The sequence below is a fragment of the Triturus cristatus genome, chromosome 7, assembly GCF_964204655.1.
Source record: "Triturus cristatus chromosome 7, aTriCri1.1, whole genome shotgun sequence".
In the NCBI taxonomy this organism is placed as follows: Eukaryota; Metazoa; Chordata; class Amphibia; order Caudata; family Salamandridae; genus Triturus; species Triturus cristatus.
In genome coordinates, this window is record NC_140590.1 from 1,325,447,504 (window position 1) to 1,325,469,024 (window position 21,521).

A 21,521-nucleotide genomic window follows, 5' to 3' on the forward strand; every position below is an offset into this window, starting at 1 on the left:
TATAAAATCTCTTAAAAAAAATAATAAGTCTCCTGGTCCCGATGGTATTCCTGCTGAGTTTTACAAAGAATTTCAATTACAGCTTATTCCTTTATTTCAACTTTTTACCGTTTTTGGTTCTACAGGAACTACCTCAGGTTCTTTCACTGAGGCTTTAATTATTGTTCTTCCCAAACCTGATAAGGATCCCACACTCGTGTCAAATTATCGACCTATCTCCTTAATTAATCAAGATTGTAAATGATATGCTAAAATACTTGCTTCTAGATTATCCCCTGTGTTAGATTCTATTATTCATCCAGATCAATCTGGTTTTATGAAGAATAGATATTCTGCCAACAATACAGGAACTTTGCTACATGTTATTGAACAAGGTTCCACTTTAACTCTATCCATCAGGAATTCTCGCATTAGATGCTGAGAAAGCTTTTGATAAAAATCACCGGCAATTTTTATTCCATACATTATTATCATTTAATTTTGGCGACGCATTTATCCACATGATTTCTGCTTTGTATTCAGCTCCAATTGCTCGTTATTTATCAATGGCCAAGTTTCAAACCAATTTTCCCTTTTTAGAGGTACAAGGCAAGGTTGCCCTCTTTCCCCGCTTTTGTTTCATATAGGTATTTAACCTTTACTTCTATAAGTAAATGTGATAATATTAAAGGAATCCATATTAAGGATGTCATTATTAAAACATTAGCTTATGCTGATGATGTACTTTTATTTATTAGTGATCCTTTATCCTCATTCCCTCCCCTGTTGGAGATTATTTTGAAGTATTCCACAATTTCTGGATATAAATTAAATACTAATAAAACTGAATTTTTTCCTTTAAATGTTTATTGTACTCCTGATATGATACCTATGAATGAAATTATTTGGCAAAAGGATACATTGAAATATCTTGGTATTCTATTCTCTTCTTCCATAAAATGAACAATAACATTGAACTGTGATTTTATCTTAAATTATATTAAAGATAAAACATCCAAATGGTCTTCACTTCACCTTTCATGGTGGGGAAGAATGGTTAAAATGACTATTGCTCCTAAGATCTTCTACACCCTTGCTATGATTCCTATACAATGTTCATTAAAGTTTTACAAGGATGTTGACAATCTTCTCTCCAGGTTTTTGATTACCTGACTTTTTCATTACCATAAAGCTTTTATTTTAAAACAAAGTTCAATATGGTTTAACCATTCCTTCTTAAATAATCCCCCTATGTGGCTTCTTATTGAGAAATCAATAGTAAAACAATTTCCACTTCCCACTTTGGTAACCATGTCTAATAAATCATAATTTTTTCATAAATCTGTTATTCTTAAATCCACTAAAATGATTTTTAATGATTTAGAGTCAATTTTTCAAACCCCCATGCTTAATACAGATGATATGTCATTATGGCATAGCACAGTCATTAAATTAAATAGAAAAATCAGTTTCTGGTATTCATGGATTAATGCTGGTATTTTTTTTATCTTAAAGAGGTCTATTACAACAATGCTTTCATATCATTTGAGGCTTTACAAACAAAATGTAGTTTACCTCAGTCTGACCTTACCAAATATGAATATTTGTGTAATTCGATTTTAAATTCATTTCCTTATGTTATTCCTTCCAATGTTAAAGCTGATTTATCAATCTATGTTCAAACAGTTTCCACATTATCTCATGGTGTTTCTATTTTATATAAAAAATGATCTAATTCTCTAGGAAACAATATTAATATGATTTCAGTATTTTGGAATAATTAACTTTCAATCTTCCTATCTGTTGATGCATGCAAAGATATTTGGCTTAGCAGTATTTCTGGTTGGTTACCTGTCTCCCTTTATCAAACTAACTCTTATATTTTATTCAACTGTTTATGAACTCCATTACGTTTATTTCAAGCTAAGCTTCTTCAATCTTCAACTTGTTGGCACTGTAAATTACTTTCTGGTACATTACAACATATGCTTTTTGATTGTCCTTTAGTTTTTAAATTTTGGACTGAAGTTTTGGGATATTATAAAAAAATTAAATATTCATGAAGATGTTTCGTTCAAAATGTTAATATGCAAATCTTTTGCTGAACTTAAATGACTTAGAAGGTAAACTTTTTAATTATCTAATATCAGCTGCTTTAAAATCCATTACGTTCTGTTGGAAAGATGTTTCGCTTTTATCAGTTCATGCTTGGTGGTCATGGGTTATTTTTACAAGAAGAGGAGCTCAGTTATCCATGACTGGTATTAATCATAATTCTAACTCCTATCACTCTTTTTGGAAACCTGTTGATATGTATTTATCTAATTAGTTATATATTTATATCTAATGTTTTATTGTTATTATAATAGACCAATTTATACGCTATAGTTGCTCTATTTATAGTTAATAGTTTTTATAGCTCATTCCTTTCCCTCCCCTTTTTATTTTTTAATGAATATTTGCAATTTCGTTACCTAATGTAATTCATTTGATATTCTTGTATCTCTATATTGTGATTAGGTATTTTCGCTCAATAATATTTTTCTGTATTGTCTTTATTTTTTGCTTAAAATAAAATTTCAATAAAATACTTTGAACAGAGGAGGGAGTCGTTCCAGCAATAGATTTGATGTACATCTTTTAAAGAAAAACCATGACAGATGGACAGACCCCTCTCCGTTTCTGACATACTTGTCTCAAACCCCTACAGCAATGCATATTAAATCCACACTGTAAATACAGTGTGCTCAGATTACCTGCTGAAATTCGAGAACAAAAGGTGGGTGGTGGGGTGCTCTTTCAAATTCATGTGGCCTTGTCTGCTTTCAGCTGGGTGCAGTTTAGGCGCGTAGCCCGCCCCCCCCCCCACCACCCACCACCCACCACCCACCACCCACCACCACCACCACCACCAATTCCTTCAAACAAGGGTTTTAGAAAGAAAAAATTAACAAACATTTTCTGGCCCAAAAAACTACTAATTCAGTCTCCAGCAATAAAGTTTTATCTGCCATCATAATTCAATCCTAAGCAAAGTAAACATCTCACTGTTATTGACTATGCCCCTTAAGGGCTGCAGATGCACTTCATGCTTAGTAGTAATGTAGTGAGAACTGAAATACGGTTAGTTTCCTGACAAGTTAGCCCTATAAGAAAGGATTAGCAATTATTATACACTTTACACAGCAGAACTGCTCTGCTCCGACAATGGATTTATAAAACGTGCTGCACTTTCAAAACAGAGATTTAATTATAACGTGTTTTAAAGACAGGACTTTGAAGCACCATGCATGAATTCAAGCGGTGATACTATTATGCAGAAAGGGGTAGTTTACTCACTAAAATTCTAAAAGAAAAGACGCCAGGTTGCATAACAAGCACTAAACACTTGCGGATCACCAAATGCATCATCGGGGATTGCCGAGAGTGCAAGAGGCCCCATGCTTGGTGTGTTTCAGTGGCACTCAGTTGGGCTGCTTGGTGATCTTATTAGAAGCCAGGGCGGGCACCAAAGAACTGGAAGCCAATGTTGTTAAGTGGGAATGTAATCATCCGGCTGCCTTCCTATCAACAGAAAGAAATGTGAACGTTGGGAGGCAAGATTCCATCATATATGCGGCAGTCACTGTTCCGGCTGGGCCACGGCTAATGCCTCCAGCCACGTCGTCCAAGGTGTCGGCCGGATGAAGGAGGAAACTTCAGGCAAGGCATAAGTATAAAACAAGCTGACACAACTCTACAAGATAACAACAAAAAAAAGCATTAGAATACATCGCGCACTACCTCTATGAAATCAGATAAAACAACAAGATAACAATATGTTTTACAGCCATAGGCTGAGTGCATTTTGTACACAAAGTCTAACGAGACTCATCAAACATTAAAGAAAATAGTGCACCGAAACATACATAGCAAAAAGTGAAAGCCCACAAGTAATGGCGCCAGGAGCTACACCCCAAGAGGAGGGACAAATATAGTAGAATAACCATAGAAAAGCAAGGATTTCCTAAGGGCACACAAAGGAACAAATGGAAACAGGTGGGTGTGAGGTGGTCTTGGTCTAAGCCCACAGTGTAGTGTAGTTCCTATTTCCCTTTTAGGCTCTGCGCATTGGAATAATATACACTATAGTTCTGTGCATAGGACTGAGGTCAGTATGCTCCTATCGAGTATATTAAACTTCATTACTTGTGTGCCAGCTAACTCAGAGGTCACTAGAAACTTCTCGAGTGAACAAGAAAGGATTTGTTTCTGACAACCGCATAAACATGACAACTTTGTTTCCTTTCAGAATCGGAACGTGTCTCAGAATCGTGGAAACAATAGATAACAGTTTCACTCAGTCAATCGTGCTTGCTTAGTTTCTTTAGAGTTACACAGAAAATAGGAAGATGGCCGTTTTCAATAAAAAAGGATTTATTGAACAGTCTTAGTTCTCGTGAAAGAGATATGAGCTGTGACGATCATTAGACAGTAAGCAAGATATATTATGCACAGCGTCAGCAGTAAGAAGTAAAACTGCAATAGCATTGTCTTTTAGCTATGACCTATATCTATATACATATACATAAATACACAGGCTAAAAGTGGATACTCATCTGGCGCTTCTAAATAATTCTACCCCAGTGTACCTAACTTAAATGTAGTGCGAGGTAGGAAGTAGGTGCTGATTTAAGCTATAGTTGGTCTGAGCTTAAGTTAGTATTTTATATGAGATGCCAAGAATTTCCTTAGGTTCTAGTCAGCTCCATAACTTAGAATGAGAGAGGTGGGAATCTCTTTCCAGATCGCAAACTCTAACACCCCGCAAGGGGATTTGGAACACTGGAAGCTGGAATCTCTGCGTGCAGGGAAGACAGCGTCTGTTCAGTGCGTCAGGCGGGGACTCGAACTCCTTCAGGACTTGCCGGAGCGAGCCGTATAGCCGAGCTAGGCCGTGCCGTGCCGTGAATTGCTAGGGCAAGTGAAGGTATATTTATACCTGGAATTTGTCTTGGAATGCTAGCATTGACGTAAAGTCGGGCAGAGGAAGACGTCATGAATGAACCCCTAAGGAATAGTAGTTTATGCATAATAGATGAGTTCTTGGTGAAATCAATAATCCCAGTGGGGAAAATCCCAACGACTTATGGGTCTGGTTTCTAAGAACTCGTTGTGACGTGGGATGGAATGATGTTGGTGACCATGCCTGTATTTGGATCTGCATGGCCAATGCCTAAATAAGGACTGGAATATTATGCCTAAATAAGGACAAGTCAAATTGTGCCTATATAAGGACATGATTCAATAGACCTATATACGGGTATAAAGCGACACACAACAACAGAGGAGATACTGCATGTCGAAAGACCTCACATGCTCGCTGCCTAGGCTTGTCCTAAAAATATGGGCTACTGTTTTTTTAGCTATCTGCTTTACTTATTGTGGCTACTTTTATTCTGGTGCCCAGGCCTATTTTTTGTTCGGGTCCGACCTTGATCTCCTCTATGTTGGTGACATTGATTGTGGTCCAGATCTGCTTTTGTCAGGAACTCAGGTTGATTTGTGATCCCCGCCTTTCTCAAGTAGCCAAACATTCACATCTGTGTTTGTTTTTTCTCACATGCAATGTTTAAGGCCTTAAAACCTTTCTTTTAAATCATCCACTGTTGGGGGTTTGAAGACGCAACATCAAAATTTTGTGTATCTGCTGCCATATCTGACCTCTCACTTTAGCACCGGTATTCTGCATTAAATATCCATTAATATTGGCTCATCTTTCACAACTTATTCTGAAAGTACTGACAGTTCTGCCTCACTAAATTTGACATTTCTGTAAGGCATTGTGGATGTTCGAGTGGCCGGCTTTTGCTGTCCAACGATTGGTTTTGATTCAAAGTTTAAATTTGCACCAGATTTGCAGCATAAGCTTGACTTTATAAAATGATGTGTATCAGCAGTGAAGTACACAAACTGCACTTCACTTATATGACGCAATGGGAGCACATTTGACTCATTACGATGTCGAACGGAAAGCATTCTGACCAACTCGGTCTCGTAAACGTTTCCTACCAAATCGGATTCGGGGAGTCCGCCTGCCAATTACGATAAATTGCATGTAAAACTCAGACCGAGTCGGTCGGAAAGCATTCCGCCCAACCACGTCGGTAGGAAACCAGCCCGATCCGGCCGAGTCGTTCGGAAACGCCAAAGCATAGGCATTCCACTTTTGAACAAGAGTCTGTTTACCCGACAAACAGATAATGATGCATCCGACGCAGTTTCGGAACGGTATCGGTTTGTGTTTCAAATGGCAAGTGTAAACTGATCAAAACAGTCACAACAACGAGCATTGGCACCACCAAATAAAAAAAAAATCAAATATTAGCCACTCCCACCAATCCACCTATATAAAGGGCCTAAAATATGACCATGATCCTTTGCTCAAACACTATTGCTGCCATGTCTCAGGAGTCTATCCACATTCCCTGCTCTCTGCCTCACATACTCAGACATTTTACCCACCACACAACTTGCACAGATTTTACTTGAAAAAACATTTTAAAAACACACTCTTTTTAATATTTGCAACTCACCCTCACCTCCACCTCCACACTCGCCCCCACCATGCCCCGGAGGAAGCAGCCACGTTTTACAGAGAAGGATTTGGAAGTTCAACCCCCCCCCCCCCCAGAAAAATAGGATGTGGGACAGGATAGTCAACACGGTGAACGCTGAAGCATCTGTCCCACGCTCAATGGAGGATATCAGGAAAATGTATTATGAGGGTAGACGGAGGGTCAAAAAACTGCTATGCAAGAGGACTGACGGTGGCCCTCCTGCTAAACCTCTATACTTCACTTCCTGAGAGTAGAAGATATGTGCCATCCTTCTGCCGGAGAGCGTCTATGGACTCACAGAAACACCAGAGTCTGGTAAGTACCTACTCCAGGTTCACTAAAGTTACCAATTACACCTCTATATACATTACGGTAAAGGACACAGTTAAACAAATGACTGTTATTAGATTAAAAAAATATAGTCAATGAGCATGTGATGTGTATATCATATTGGTGAACAACATACCTACAATGAAAATGAACAGGCATAAAACGATTACCATGTACATACTTCTTACAAACTCACAGCTATGCTTTGTGGTCCAAACACCTGTCACTAGTGTCAGCGATCTTGCTAGCACATTTTCACTCACTCTCAGGAAAGCAGAGTCCCAGGTAGGCTGTTTGGGATGGCTGGGAAGGTGGATGTGGGCACAGGCCTGATGGGAGTTGTAGTGACTGCAAACACTTCTCTTCCCACCCAGCCCAACAGGCCCACCTTGAACTATGCTTTCTGACAGTGAGTGGAAATATACTAGCAAGTGTCAGCCATCTTGCCAGTACATTTCCTCAGGGACTGCATAGTTCCAAGTGTGCTAGTTGGGCTGGCCGGGAAGGTGTGTTTAGGACAGGGCCTGATGAGAGTTGTAGGCAGTACAACCGCTCTTCCCACCCAGCCCAACAAGCCCACCTAGAACAGTGTTTTCCTGACAGTAAATGGGAATGTACTGGCAAGATGTCTGACACCGGAGACTGGTGTTTGGAGCTCAGGCACTGTTAGGAGTTGTGGACAAATCAGACACCAGTCCCCAGGGTCAGCCATCGTGGCAGCACATTGCCACTCACTGTCAGGAAAGCAGAGTCCCGGGTAATGTAGTTGGGATGGGTAGGAAGGTGTGTGGAGCACAGAGCCTGATGGGAGATGTAGTCAGGGCAAACACTCTTTCTTCCACCCAGCACAGCCAGGTCATCTGGGCCTACGGCTACCTAACAGTGAATGGAAGTGTACTAGCAAGATGGCAGACATTGTTGCATGGTGTGTGGAGCACAAGGCCTTGATGGGAGTTGGCTTCAGGTTCAACACAATGCAACAGTGTCAGCCCCCTTGCTAGTATACTTCCCCTCACTGTGAGGTAAGCATAGGCCCAGCGGAGTTAACAGGGCTGGGTTGGAGGAGAAGTATTTGCAAGGGCTACAACTCACTCCATTACACCCAGCACCAAAAGCCTACCTGGAACTCTGCTTCCCTGACAGTGAGTAGGAATGTACTTGAAAGATGTCTGACACTTATGACGGGTGCCTATTTGTCCATAACATCCAATAGGGACTTGTGCTCCAGACACCAGTTCACAATGCCATCCATTTTGTCAGTACATTTCCACTCACTGTCAGGTACGCATGGTTCCTGGTGGGCTGTTTGTGCTGGTTTAGAGGAGGAGTGTTTGCCCTGACTATGTCGCACCTCAGGCCTTGTCCTACACACACTCTTCCCACCCAGCCCAACTAGCCTACCTGAAACTCTGCTTACCTGACGGTGAGTGGCAATGTACTGACAAAATGGCTGACACTGGCGACTGGTGATTGAACCACAAGGCCCTGTTGGGAGTTGTGGATAAATCAGACACCAGTCATCAGTGTCAGACATCTTGCAAGAACATTCCCACTCCCTGTCAGGGAAGCAGAGTTCCAGGTAGGCTTTTGGTGCTAGGTGGGAAGGTGTGTGTAGGACAGGGCCTGATGGGAGATGGAGTCCTTGTAAACACTACTCATCCTAAACAGAACAACAAGCAAACCTAGAACAATGCTTACCTCACAGTGAGGGTACTCTCTTGCTCTCTGACAGTGATGCCTGTTGTCTGAGTTGACAACTCCCATTATGGCCTTGTGGTTTGAACAGCAGTCCCCAGAGTCAGCCATCTTGCTACTACATCCCCACCGACTGTGAGGAAAGTATGGTTCCTGGTGGGCATTTGGGCTGGGTGGAAGGAGGAGTGTTTGCACTGACTCCAATTCCCATCAGGCCCTGTCCTCCACACACCTTCCAACCCAGCCCAACCAGCCTACCTGGTACTCTGCTTTCCTGACAGTGAGTGGAAAAGTTCTGGCAAGATGTCTGACAGTGGTGCCTGTTTCCTGAGCTGAGCACAACTCCCATCATGGCATTGTGCTTTTAACACCAGTCCTGTGTGAGCGACCTTGCCTGCACATTTCCCCTCAATGTCAGGAAAGCAGTGTCCCAGGTGGTCTGTTTGTGCTTGGTAGGAAGGTGTATTTAGGACATGGCCTGATGGCAGATGGAGTCAGTGCAAAGACTCTTCCTCCTACCCAGCACAACCACTTCATCTGGGCCTATGGCTACCTGACAGTGAATAGAAGTGTACTAGCAAGATGGCTGACACTGTCGACCGGTTTGTGAAGCACAGGGCCTTGATGGGAGTTGGTTTCAAGTAACACACCATCCAGCAGTGTCAGCCATCTTGCTAGTTCACTTCCACTCACTGTCAGGTAGCCATAGGTCCAGAGCAGTTACCAGGGCTGGATGGGAGGAGGAGTATTTGCAATGGCTACAACTCACATCAGGCCCTGTCCTCTGTACACCTTCCCACCCAGCTCAAACAGCCCAGCATGAACTATGCTTACCTCACAGTGGTGCAAAATGTACTAGCATGATGTCTGACACTGGTGCCTGTTGTCTGAGTTGTCCACAACTCCCATCGTGGCATTGTGTTCCAGACACCAGTCAACAGGGTCAGCTGTTTTGTCAGTACGTTTCCATTCACTGTCAGGTAAGCATGGTTCCTGGTGGGCTGTTTGTGCTGCTTTGGAGGAGGAATGTTTGCCCTGACTACATCTCCCTTCAGGCCCTGTCCTACACACACTCTTTCCACCTAGCCTACCAGAAACTCTGCTTACCTGACATTGAGTGGCAATGTACTGACAAGATGTTTGACACTGGGGACTGTTGTTTGGACCATTGATAGTTGTGGACAAATCAGAAACCAGTCCCCAATATCAGACATCTTGGCAGTACATTGCCACTCACTGTCAGGAAAGCAGAGTCCCAGCTAGCCTAGTTGGGATGGGTGGGAAGGTGTGTGGAGGACCGAGCCTGATGGGAGATTTTGTCAGGGCAAACACGTCCCCTCCTATCCAGTACAAACAGCACCCATGGAACCCTGCTTACCTGACAGTGAGTGGATATGTATTGACAACATAGATGACACTTGGGTCTGGTGTTTGGAGCACAGGGCCTTGATGGGATTTGGCTTCCAGTTCAACACAATTTAGCAGTGACAGCCATCTTGCAAGTACACTTCTCCAAACTGTCATGTAGCCATAGGCCCAGATGAGCTATTTGGGATGGGTGAGAGGAGGAATCTTTGCTGTCACTACAACTTTCATCAGGCCTTGGCCCACACATACCTTCCCACACAGCTCAAATAGCACACCAGGGTGTCTACAATCCAGATGTTGAACCCAACTCCTATCATACACCTTCCCAACCAGCACAGACAGCCCAACAGGAACTAAGCTTCCCTCACAGTGGTGCAAAATGTACTAGCAGGATGCCTGACACTGGGGACTGGTTCTGACTTTATCACAACTACCAACAGGGTAAGAAGTCGCAATCTGGATGACCAGCAGCTGCCTCAAACTCAATGCCGAGAAGACAGAACTCCTCATCCTTGGAACCACCCCATCAGCGTGGGACAATTCCTGGTGGCCCACCGTCCTCGGAAGCCAACCAACCCCACAGACCACGCCAAAAACCATGGCATCGTACTCGATTCATACCTCAACGACATAAACTTCCACGCACCCATAAGAAACCTGCGATCGGCCAACCTCGCACTGGCGGAAACCCCACGGATCCACAGAGCCAGAGCAGGTGGAAGATCGTTCTCTCACATCACAGCCAAGACCTGGAAAAAACTACCTGCAGATATGAGACTTGCCCCCTCCCTGAACACCTTCAAGAAAACTCTCAAGACGTGGCTCTTCGGCTGAACGGAGTTTCATACCCCTCTCCCCAAGCGCCTTGAGACCCTCACGGGTGAGTAGCACACTTATAATTCCCTAATTGATTGATTGAGGGCCTTGTGCTCCAAACACCAGGCACCAGTGTTAGCCATCTTTGTCAGTACATATCCATTCACTCTCAAGAAAGCATAGTTCCAGGAATGCTGTTTGTGCAGGGTGGAAAAAGTAGTACAGGGCCTGATGGGAGATCTGGCCATTGCAAACACTCCTCCTCCCACCCAGTCCTACAAGCCCACTGTGAACCATGCTTTCCTGACAGTGAGTGGAAATTTACTGACAAAATGGCTGAGGCTTGGGCCTAGTGTTTGGAGCACAAGGCCATGATGAGAGTTGTGGTAAATTCAAACACCAGTGCCCAGTGGCAGGCATCCTGCAGGTACATTTTGAAACACTGTGAGATAAGCCTAAGGGCTGTTGGGCTGTTTGGGATGGGCGGGAAGGTGTATGTAGGACAGGACCCTATGGGAGATGTAGTCAGTGCAAACACTCGTCCTCCCACCCAAACCAAACAGCTCATCTGGGCCTATGGGTACCTGACAGTGAGGGGATGCTTGCTAGCAAGATGGCTCACATTGATCCATGGTGTCTGAATTGTTCACAACTACCATCATGGCTTCGTGCTCCAAAGACCAGTCCCCAGTGTCTGCCATTTTGCTAGTCCATTCTCCACTCACTGTCAGTTAGCCATAGGCCCAGATGAAGTGGTTGTGCCATGTGGGCGGAGAAGTGGTTGCCATTAATGCAAATCCCATCAGGCAATGCCATACACTCACACGTCCAACCCTCCCAAACGGCACCCATTGGATCATGTTTTAATGAGGGAGTGGAAATGTACCAGCAATTGTCTGACACTGGGCTATGGTGTTTGGAGCACAGGGCCTTGATGGGTGTTGCTTACAATTTCAACACCATGCAACAGTGTCAGCTAACTTGCTACTCCACTTCCCCTCACTGTGAGGTAGACATAGGGACTCAGTAGTTTGTAGTGCTGTGTGGGAGAAGGAATATTTGCTGTAACTAAAACAACCACTATGCCTGGGCCCACACACCTTTTTTTCACCCATCCCAACCAGCCCACCTGGGACTCCACGTTGCTGAGAGTGAGTGGAAATGTACTGGCAAGATGGCTGACACTAGGGAGTGGTGTGATAAGCTCAAGGCCCTGACTGGAGTTTGTGTCAAGTCAGACACCAGTCCCCAGTGTCAGACATCTTGCCAGTACATTGCCACTCACTGTGAGATAGGCATAGGCCCAGAGGAGACATCTGTGCTGGGTGGGAGGAGGAGTATTTGCAATGGTCACAACTCACATCAGGCACTGTCCTACACACACCTTCCCATCCAGCACCAAAAGCCTACATGGAACTCTGCTTTTCTGACAGTTAATTGGAATGTCCGAGCAAGATGTTTGACACTGATGACAGGGCTGTGTTTTGTCCACAACTCCCATCATGGCTTTGTGCTCCAAACACCAGGCCCCAGTGGCAGACATCTTGTTACTGCATTCCCCCTCAATGTTAGTAAAGCATAGTTCTTAGGTCCGCTGGTGGGCTGGGTGGGAAGGTGTATGTAGGACTGGGCCTGATTGGAGTGTGAATAACACCAAACACTCCTCCCCACACAGAGCTCAAACACTTCATCTGGGCCTATGTCTACCTGACAGTGAGTAGATGTGTACTAGCAAGATGGCTGACACTGGGGACTGCTGTCTTAACCTATCACAACTACCAAATTTGCCTTTGTTTTATAAAAACCAGCACCAGTGACAACCATCTTGCATGTGCACTTCCCAGCATTGTCTGGACAACACTCTTCCTGGTAGCCTGGTTGACTGGGTTGAAGGAGGAGAGTACGTTTCACAAATACACCATAAACACTCTAAACTTAGCTCATTAAATTAGTTTGCCAGAAAATGGCAGAAAGCAGAGTTTGTGATCTCATCTGACTATGGAGTAAATGTACAAAATACATTATCTGTGTAGGCACAAAGCTAAGCAGTCACACATTTGGCTCCTCACATGCATTCACTTGTGTGTAATGAGATGAGAACAATAAGCATCTCACTCACAACATGACCACAAAATTCCAGGGAAAGCAACAGACTGATTGTGTAGGCAGCCATACCTATGTGACTGCTGGGACATGGACTAAGCCCAGTACACAGACCTGACAAATGCCAACATTAGGATCTAAAGAGTACTTATGTCATTGGTATCCTACAGATGCGGAGCATACTAAGCCACCAGTGTCATCTACAGATTGTCAGGTGCCAATCAATGTCTATGGTCATGTCATGAGAACGAAACAGAACATGCCAATGTATGCACCAAGCTGGACATGTTCACTAATCCCCCATCTTGTCAGAATTGCTCTATTCTCCAAAAACATAGGTCAGCATCATGAATGAAGGAGGCCAATCTATCTTCATTAACTCATTATTAGGTTCAGCCATCTATGTAATGGGTAGGATTTTAGGTGCAGTCGACATTCACATCCATCATTATGTCATTTGTGTACCCACAGGGCGAGCTGGGAACATCCCCGGAACAAATCAGGACAGCCAGTCCCAGACTCTGGCCAATCAGGAGCTCTCTGGCGTTGACACCTCTCAACCATCCACAGACAACGAGGACCAACCTGGCCCATCAGGTTTGGGTCGGCCCACAGCACCAGCAGCGGCTACAGCATAATCCTCTGCGACCACTGCCGCCTCAGCTGACAACACCCAGCTGTCCCCTACCCTGACGGACACAGCAGCCCGGGACACCACTAACAGCACATCAACACAGGGCACTCTTGATTTGACGGATAACACCCCTGTCAACGAGGAAGGAGGCTGTGTTGGCTGTGCCATCACCAACTGGGCCTGCTTGGTGGGTAGGGGTGGTGGGAGGGGCCGTGGGGACCTACGCTGTCATGCAGCTGGTGCTGCTGATGAAGATCACTCAAACCTCTCCCAGGTGATCAATGTCTACCAGGCTTACCAGGATGAGATGGGCCAGATCCTTGGGCTCCTCCGCAACCTAGAGCAGCTACAGGCAGGGCAGAACCAACGCCTGGACTCATTCAACCAGAAAATTGATATGAATGGGGTGCTGAGGGATATTAGTACCAGCCTCCGCTGGATTGCAGATCACCTAATCACACCTCCCTGTGTGCCCACAACATCTGATTCGTCAACATCTGCCTAAGCCACAGGGAGGGACGTGGAGTCTGTCAGAGAGTCCACAGCACCCCAGGAGCCTGCAGCGGAGGCCCCCCCCCCCCCCCCCCCCCGCAAAACATGGGATTGATAGACGGATTGCAATGCATCACCCTTAGGAAGTGACAATGAGCCCCTGATATCCTCCATTGTGTGCCAAGCGTTCACTTTGTTGACTGTCTTCGAGCTGTCCCACATTGGATGGAGGGTCCAAGTTGGACTTTCGACTCAAATAACTGTGGCTTTACCTTTGAAGAGTTAATCTACAAACACTTTCAACTCCTATCTGCACGTTCCTATTTTTTGTTGTTGTGAGCACACCACCATTGTGTGGAATTATTTCCTACCTTAATGCACAAAAATAAAACACTTTTCACGAAATATTTGCTCATATCGTGACTTTGAATCCTAAATGTACATATTGTAATGTCCTGCAAAATCACAAAGTAGAAATTGTCAACAACATTGGTGACAAATTACTTCCAAGTAGTGAACTAAGGACTGATGAATAAAAGTGCCTTGGCACAGCATGATAGATATACACAACCAGGTTATCACACAACTAGTAGTACATGGTACAGATGCAATAGAAATCTATTGTCTACAAAACTATCACTATTTGCGTGCACAATCAAAGTCATTGTTAGCGAACCAGCTCATCATTGTCAAATATGGATTCAAAGACTCCTTGGATGTGTGATAACAGACAGTGCACACATCAATGTGGAACAGAGGTTTATTCTAAAGATACAACATGGTGCCTCAACACAAAGCCAAATCACATAACGCAGTACTTCGAGTGACTAAAAACAAAAATTCAACTGACTATCAGATCTGAAGGAAGTGCGTGCCAGGGAGTTCAGAAACCATTCACGTCGGAGTCTGTCACAGCATCATGTGTCAGGTGAGATCACATGGTAAAGTACCCTGTTAAAAAAAAAAAATCACAAACTGAGTTAGGAAATCAGGAATAAAGTTGCACAATTTTGCAAACCATTTCATCTTAAGCACAAAAATGTCAGTGTAAACACTAGTTAGTCTTCACGGTAACACTGTACATTTTAATCTGCCCATTTCAAAGACCCATCTTAGGAAAAACCTCAGGACAAGTATCAGACACTCACAAGCATACTTACACATTGTCCACTAGCAACCCAATAACAAACAAATTGGGGATAGTCACCTCCTCTCATTGCATACTTATACTCATGTGAAGAAGAAATGGATGAGCTGTTGTCTCAAATCCCCGCCATCATCATCATCATCCCAACTGCAATCCTGGCCCAGTCCTGGATCCTCCCTCGGTGGCACCTCCTGGTCTCCGTCGTCCAGTATGAGAGGTATTCCCTTACGTATTGCTATGTTGTGTAGCATGCAGCAAGCAGTGATGATCTGGCACACCTTCAATGGGGCATATTGGTGGTTCCTCCCGTCCTTTCCAGACAGCGAAACCTTGTACCTTGTATTGAAACCTACCTTCAGTAGGCAAAACATCTGCTCCATGACTCATCTGGTCCTACCATGGGCCTCATTCAAGTGCACTTCTGCTGGGGTGCCTGTGTTGCGCAGTGGTGTAAGTAACCAGGGCTGGTTGGGGTATCCAGAGTCTCCTGCATTGAACAAAGAAAATACTTGAGTTGTCGGACAACAGATCACTATCTGACACACAACCAACACTGCAACATACATATACATCACCTACCAACAAGTCAGGCCCGGTCAGGTGGCAGGTGACTCATCAAATGGGTGATGACTTTTCTTTGAATGATGTATGCATCATGTGCTGATCTAGAGAAACGGGCACAGACGTGCGAGATGGACATGTCCCCAAAACACACCACCTGTACATTGATAGAGTGGTAATGTTTACAGTTTCTATAGACCTGTTCATTGGCCTGTAGTGGGATCAATGCAACGTGGGTGCCATCAATGGAGCCAGTGACATGGGGGGTATCCGTTCCAAAGCAAAGAAATCACACTTGATGTTAGACAACTCTCCAGGTTTCGGAAACTGTGTGTGGTGGTCCAGGTAACGGAGCAATGTCTGAAACACATCCGGAAGGACATTGCTGAACATGGGCTGGAACATTCCACCCGATGTTGCCACTGTGTACTAAATTGATCCTGTGCCAACAAAATTCTGCCATCACTTTCACCTTGGGGATCAGTGCTGTTCGATAGGTGCAACCAGTTTGCAAATGAGGAGACAGCTGCTGGCACAACTCTTCAATTGCTCCCCTTGTGAAAAGATACTTCTTGCTGATGTCTCATTCTTCCATTGTTTGAAGGTCTGGGAATGGCCTGTACACTGGAGTCTGTCTACGATACCTTTGTGTAGAGTGTAAACACAATTGGTGTTAATCTACAATGTCCCCATGAACATGCACTTTGACAAACAGAAAATCAAAAATGACCACACCTAACACTGGATGTCAATGAAAATACACATTTTAATGAATGGGGTTGTCCTCCCATACATATCACAGCTTCCTGGACATTTTTCCAAGGTATGGTTACACAGCAATTAGAGTGCAGTAGTGTAAACCTCACTAGCGTCTGTCCCTGTTCATGTGAAGCTAGCATGGCATACTCCACAACTTACTACAAAATAAGAATAGATCTAGTTTTGTTAGAACAATCACAAGCTTCTAATATACCCACAATAAGATCATGTAATCTCTGATTTGTGGGACACCACATACACTCAGCATCTCACAATGGTAATCTTCCTCACTACTCTCAAAGGGTGGACACTGTTATGTTGTTGTTTCTGCATTACACATACAAAAACCATTAACTATATAGGAGTCCCATACAATACTGTTGTCCACTTAAGGTGGGACACAAAGATACATTAAAAATACACATGTTAAACATAACCGTATGTGGCTGCTTAATGTCACGGTGTTGTCATACATTTGTAAATGCATCATCCTGGATTTGTAAAACACACCACCTTTCCATTTTCATATCACACAGATTGCGCACTGGGTCACACTGTGCCATGATGCAGTGATTTGGTAAAGCCTGAACTTGTATTGCCCAAAAGTGCTTGGTGACTGTGACTGAGCCTAAGAGGTTAAATGGAGTTGTGTGTTTCCCAGTTGTTAATAACCTCCCAATCAGTGTGACATGTGCCCCTCAAGGTTAGGTCATCATGTGAGTGTGAGCTTTTCAGTTACATGTCCTTTTCAACATGAAAAAGCTGCATCCAGCCATGTATTAACTCAAAATTACCACATTTATAAGTGTCTGACCTGCCAACCGATCACTCAAATGACGTGGTATGCACATCGTGACCGATTCGGATACTGCCATTGGCTGTTGTTATGGTGACAGACGCGGCTTTATATGTGTCCTCATCGCCGGGAAAACGGCTCGGTAAACTCCCATTGCCAAATGTATTAAAGTCACTCGCGGAATGATATTTTTTTCTAAATGCGTGGTAAGCGTGTCTTCTGCAAGCAATGTAATCCATTGGACCGATTTAGAAAATGCGCCTGACTCAAACCTATCGCATTGGTCGCTTAAACTGAAGACACCTCTGCGGTTTAGAAGATATGTCTGTCTGTTCCCTAGAGGATTCACTTGCCTGCACTACCTGCATCATTCCTGCATCTCCCCCATCTCTCTGCTGCGGTGTCCACATTCCCTGGAACCTACTATGGCACATACAGTTGGCAGGGCCCCAGCATTCAGCCAGGAGGAGAACCAGGTGCTACTGGGCAGCCTCCTGCCTCTGTACAGCCAGCTCTATGTCAAACCAGGGGAGCAGGTGAGTGATACACTTCATTGTCATTTGACAGGGACAATAACCATGCACTAGTGACATTAGGAAAATTACAAAGAAAAACGTAAACTGTTTTTCATTAACTTTTAAAGTGCGTAGATAAATTTTTCTGGGCAAGTACACTGCTGTATAAGTGTGTGTACTGGGGTAAACATCTTATTACTGGTCCTATGGGATGGAGTCAATGAACACAGGCAAAGTGCACATAATGCCACATGCCTACCTATAAGACATTGATGCCAATCTGACCATGACCTATGTGTACCAGTGTTTGACTCTGAAACTTGGGGCATGTGAATTAAGGGTCTGTCACCATGTCATCCTTACAGGTCAACTCCCATCAGAAGGCCAAGCTGTGGAGGACCATCGCCTGGAAGGTGCACTCCGTGGGGGTCACCAATCGGCGCACCATTCATTGCTGCAAATGGTGGCAGGACCTTCGTGGCTGGACCAAGAAGATCACCGAAGTCCAGCTGGGCCTGTCACCTCCAGGCAAGAGGGATGCATGCCGGACATTGACTCCCCACATGCTCCGCATCCTAGCGGTGGTCTTCCCTGACCTGGATGGAAAGTTGAAAGCCACAAAGCAGCAAGGAGGGGGTGAGTATGTGCCTTGTTGCACAACATTTTAAATCATACACATTGAATTATCGTAGTCTGCTGGCCCTTTTACAGGTTGTAAGACACCCAAAATCACTGTTCAGTGTTAAAAGATGTATATGCACCAGGATAATTAGATGCCTGGTTATGCCCCTTACACCTAGAACGTGTGAGGAAAATATATTCAGGGTTGTGACATTAGTGCTCTGTTCAGTTGATCTGCACAAATTACAACATTTGGATGGGGATAACCCTCCGGAGTAATGTAATTGCTCAACATGTGTCTGCAAATTGACTAATGTCTCGCCTGTTCTCAGTGTGGTCACACCAAATCTGTGAAGTATGTTGTTGTTGGAGCACCCAAGTCTAAAAAGCCCATGCTATACATCCAGGTAGCAGGTGATGTCTATGTTGAGATCTTGGTCAGTATTGATTGGTCAGTGTGCCAATGTTAGTTCCCAGACCTGGTGCTCAGTGCATTTCAATGTATCCCATGGGCTCATTACAGGTTTGCTAACTCAGGTCACCTGTCACACTGGCCTTTCACATGATTGAGTATAAGATTCCATTCTCCCCATTCAAAAGAATGTGTCTATGTGTCTGACTCTGCAATGGTGACAACACATGCCAAACTGTGGCAAACATAGGTGGTCACTGGTGGAAACATGGCTGCAAGTGTAAGGTATGATGTTAGATACACATTCTCAAAGCTTCGCATGTGTGTAAAAGCTCATGAGTACTCATACTTGATGCCTTTTTCAACCATGTGTTCAGTGCATCACTGTCAGAATCACAGATGTCAAATGTGCATCATTTTGGAGTAAGTTAACAAAATTAGATGGTAAACAGGAGCAATTTAAGCTGTACAAAGTGTGCAATATGTCTAAAAGAAGTAATGGACATTCAGGCTTGGCCTCTACAAATGGGTACTTCTGCAGTCTTGATAGGATTGGTACACAGTGTTGACTAAACTGTTAAAGAATAGTGGTTCATTACTAATAGTCTGTACAGACGATGCACCCTGACAGCCCAGTGGCATGGTTATCCACATGAACCATTGTGAAGATGCAGACATTGGACTTGGAAGTGTGTTGACCATTGTTCACATGTAAAACCGGTGAGATGTTTCCAATGTTCACAACATTCTGAATCATCTTCTTGACACTATGCATAGATGACACAAGACTGTGGGCCACGTGCCTCTCTCCCTAGGTATACCTACTTCCTTGGTGTCTCCACGATAAGCGTTCGATGTGTGACCGGACAGAAAAGAAGTTAGGCTACAGGCGGACTGAGCACAATCGCTGTTATCTGTGTGACATGACTTATGCAATGACTACAGCAGATTGATGTATCGCCAAAAAGTTAAATTACCTGTAACATTAGACCCAATGGTTCCCAATTTGATGACTAGGAATTGCAGAATGGATACCATGTCTCAATTCAATTGTGTGAATCCTATTTTCATTGGGGGTCTAAACTCCCTTGTGTTAGATGAGACGGGTATGTCATGACACAAAGCCATCAGTAGCAAAAGATAACACATCACCTGGTACATAGTGAAGTAGTTGGCATTGTGGTTTTTGATATTGCGACAACTAATTTTGCAGACATCATCATGTATGAGGGAGCAATGGTTAACTAGTATACTAAAAAGTGCCATATACGGAACAATATTGCAGTGTAAAAGCACAAATCCAATTGATGTATTTGGTTGATCTGTGAAGATTTCTGATGATGCCTATGTGTCAAGTACATACGGGTGACTCATGTGGTTCGTTTTCCTTCTTGTTCACAGCATCAGCACCGGCCAGCGGACGAGGCAGCACCACGTACCAAGGAGAAGCAGCTCACCATACAGGTTCCAGTGCTAAGTCAGATTAGGAGGGAACCAGTGGCACAGAGGGTGAGGGGAGCCTTGCTAAGGGCACGTCTGATGAGACATCAGTTGGATCACATACCAGCTCCAGCGAGGACTCCCATGTGGTGGTGGATGAGCCAGGAACACACTCCTCTACATCCCAGTCCACCACCACCCCTACCATCTCCACCCTCCCAGCTGCTCCCTTTCCCACTGTCTTTGGCTACTCCCCTAGAATGGGGCCCGTTTCCTTCACGCCAGGCACCTCACCCCCTGCCCCTATCTCCCCTGCTGCCCTGAGTGTGGAGGCCATAGATATCCTGAGGCAGATCTCTGTGGGGCAGACAGCAGTGCTGAATATTCTCCAGGTGCATACCACCCATCTAGCAAAAATGGTATCATTGCTGGAGGGCATTCACTTGAACATGTCTGCCCTACAGAGATCCAATCAGGCTCTGGCCCCCACACTGATGGCAGCAGTGTTCCAGCTTTAGCTTTCCCACCCCCCTCCTACCTCTTCCCCATCCACAGTCCCAGTTCCCCTCCGTGACCTAAGCACACGCAAAGCAAGGCATGCACCCACTTCAACAGCCACATGCAGCAAATAAACACAGACCCAAGGACAAACCCCCCGCACGCACACTGAGAAGACAGACAACACACCCACCTCCACAGAATACCACCAGACAGCACACATGTATCCACAGACACGCCACAGACATCAGAACCCTCTGCCTCCACAACACCTACCTTTGCCTCTCCTGTTTCCCCCTCAGCCCAGGAATTCCACCTCCTTCCCCTAAACCTCTTCCTTATCCAACCTGACAACCTTGCCACAGATGGCATGCCACTGTAGGGCAGTACGCTTCAAGGCTGTGTAACCATCTGAGACATTTCCTGTGCCCCTAGTGAATGTAAGAAAAACATTATTGTGACAGTGTCCCGACCCTGTTACCTCCAAGGACTCCACTTTATGCAGATATTCCTGTTAGGCAAGGTGTCTGTGCTCGTTATGGTCCAGTGACTTTAAAGTTAGATGTCAGTCATCCCATCCTGCTCCTGTTTGGGTACATCATGTGAATGGTGTGTGTGTCCAGAACATGTCTCAGTAAGTTCCCATGTTTTGCTGTCTTTACAGGGATTGACTCAATTGTTGTATTTGTTAGTTGAAAGTGTACACAGCATGTGGCACATGACTGGTTGTAACACAATAGGAATGCTAGTGATGAC

The 21,521-nt window shown here is 44.4% G+C and overlaps 1 protein-coding gene across 4 annotated transcripts in view; it reads left to right on the plus strand.

Moving 5' to 3' along the window:
* RABEP2 (rabaptin, RAB GTPase binding effector protein 2) overlaps positions 1-21,521 on the plus strand; it is a 530,397-nt gene that overhangs the window by 363,343 nt on the left and 145,533 nt on the right. Inside the window, exons 13-14 of one of the 4 annotated variants that reach the window (XM_085618939.1) lie at positions 18,160-18,430; positions 20,229-20,291. The exons of 2 other annotated variants lie outside the window; for them this stretch is intronic. In XM_085618939.1, coding sequence (XP_085475065.1) covers positions 18,160-18,430; positions 20,229-20,291 — 334 coding nt within the window. Of the gene's footprint in view, positions 1-13,361; positions 14,422-18,159; positions 18,431-20,228; positions 20,292-21,521 lie in introns of those variants that run through there. One more of the 4 variants, XM_085618940.1, reaches the window with a different exon arrangement.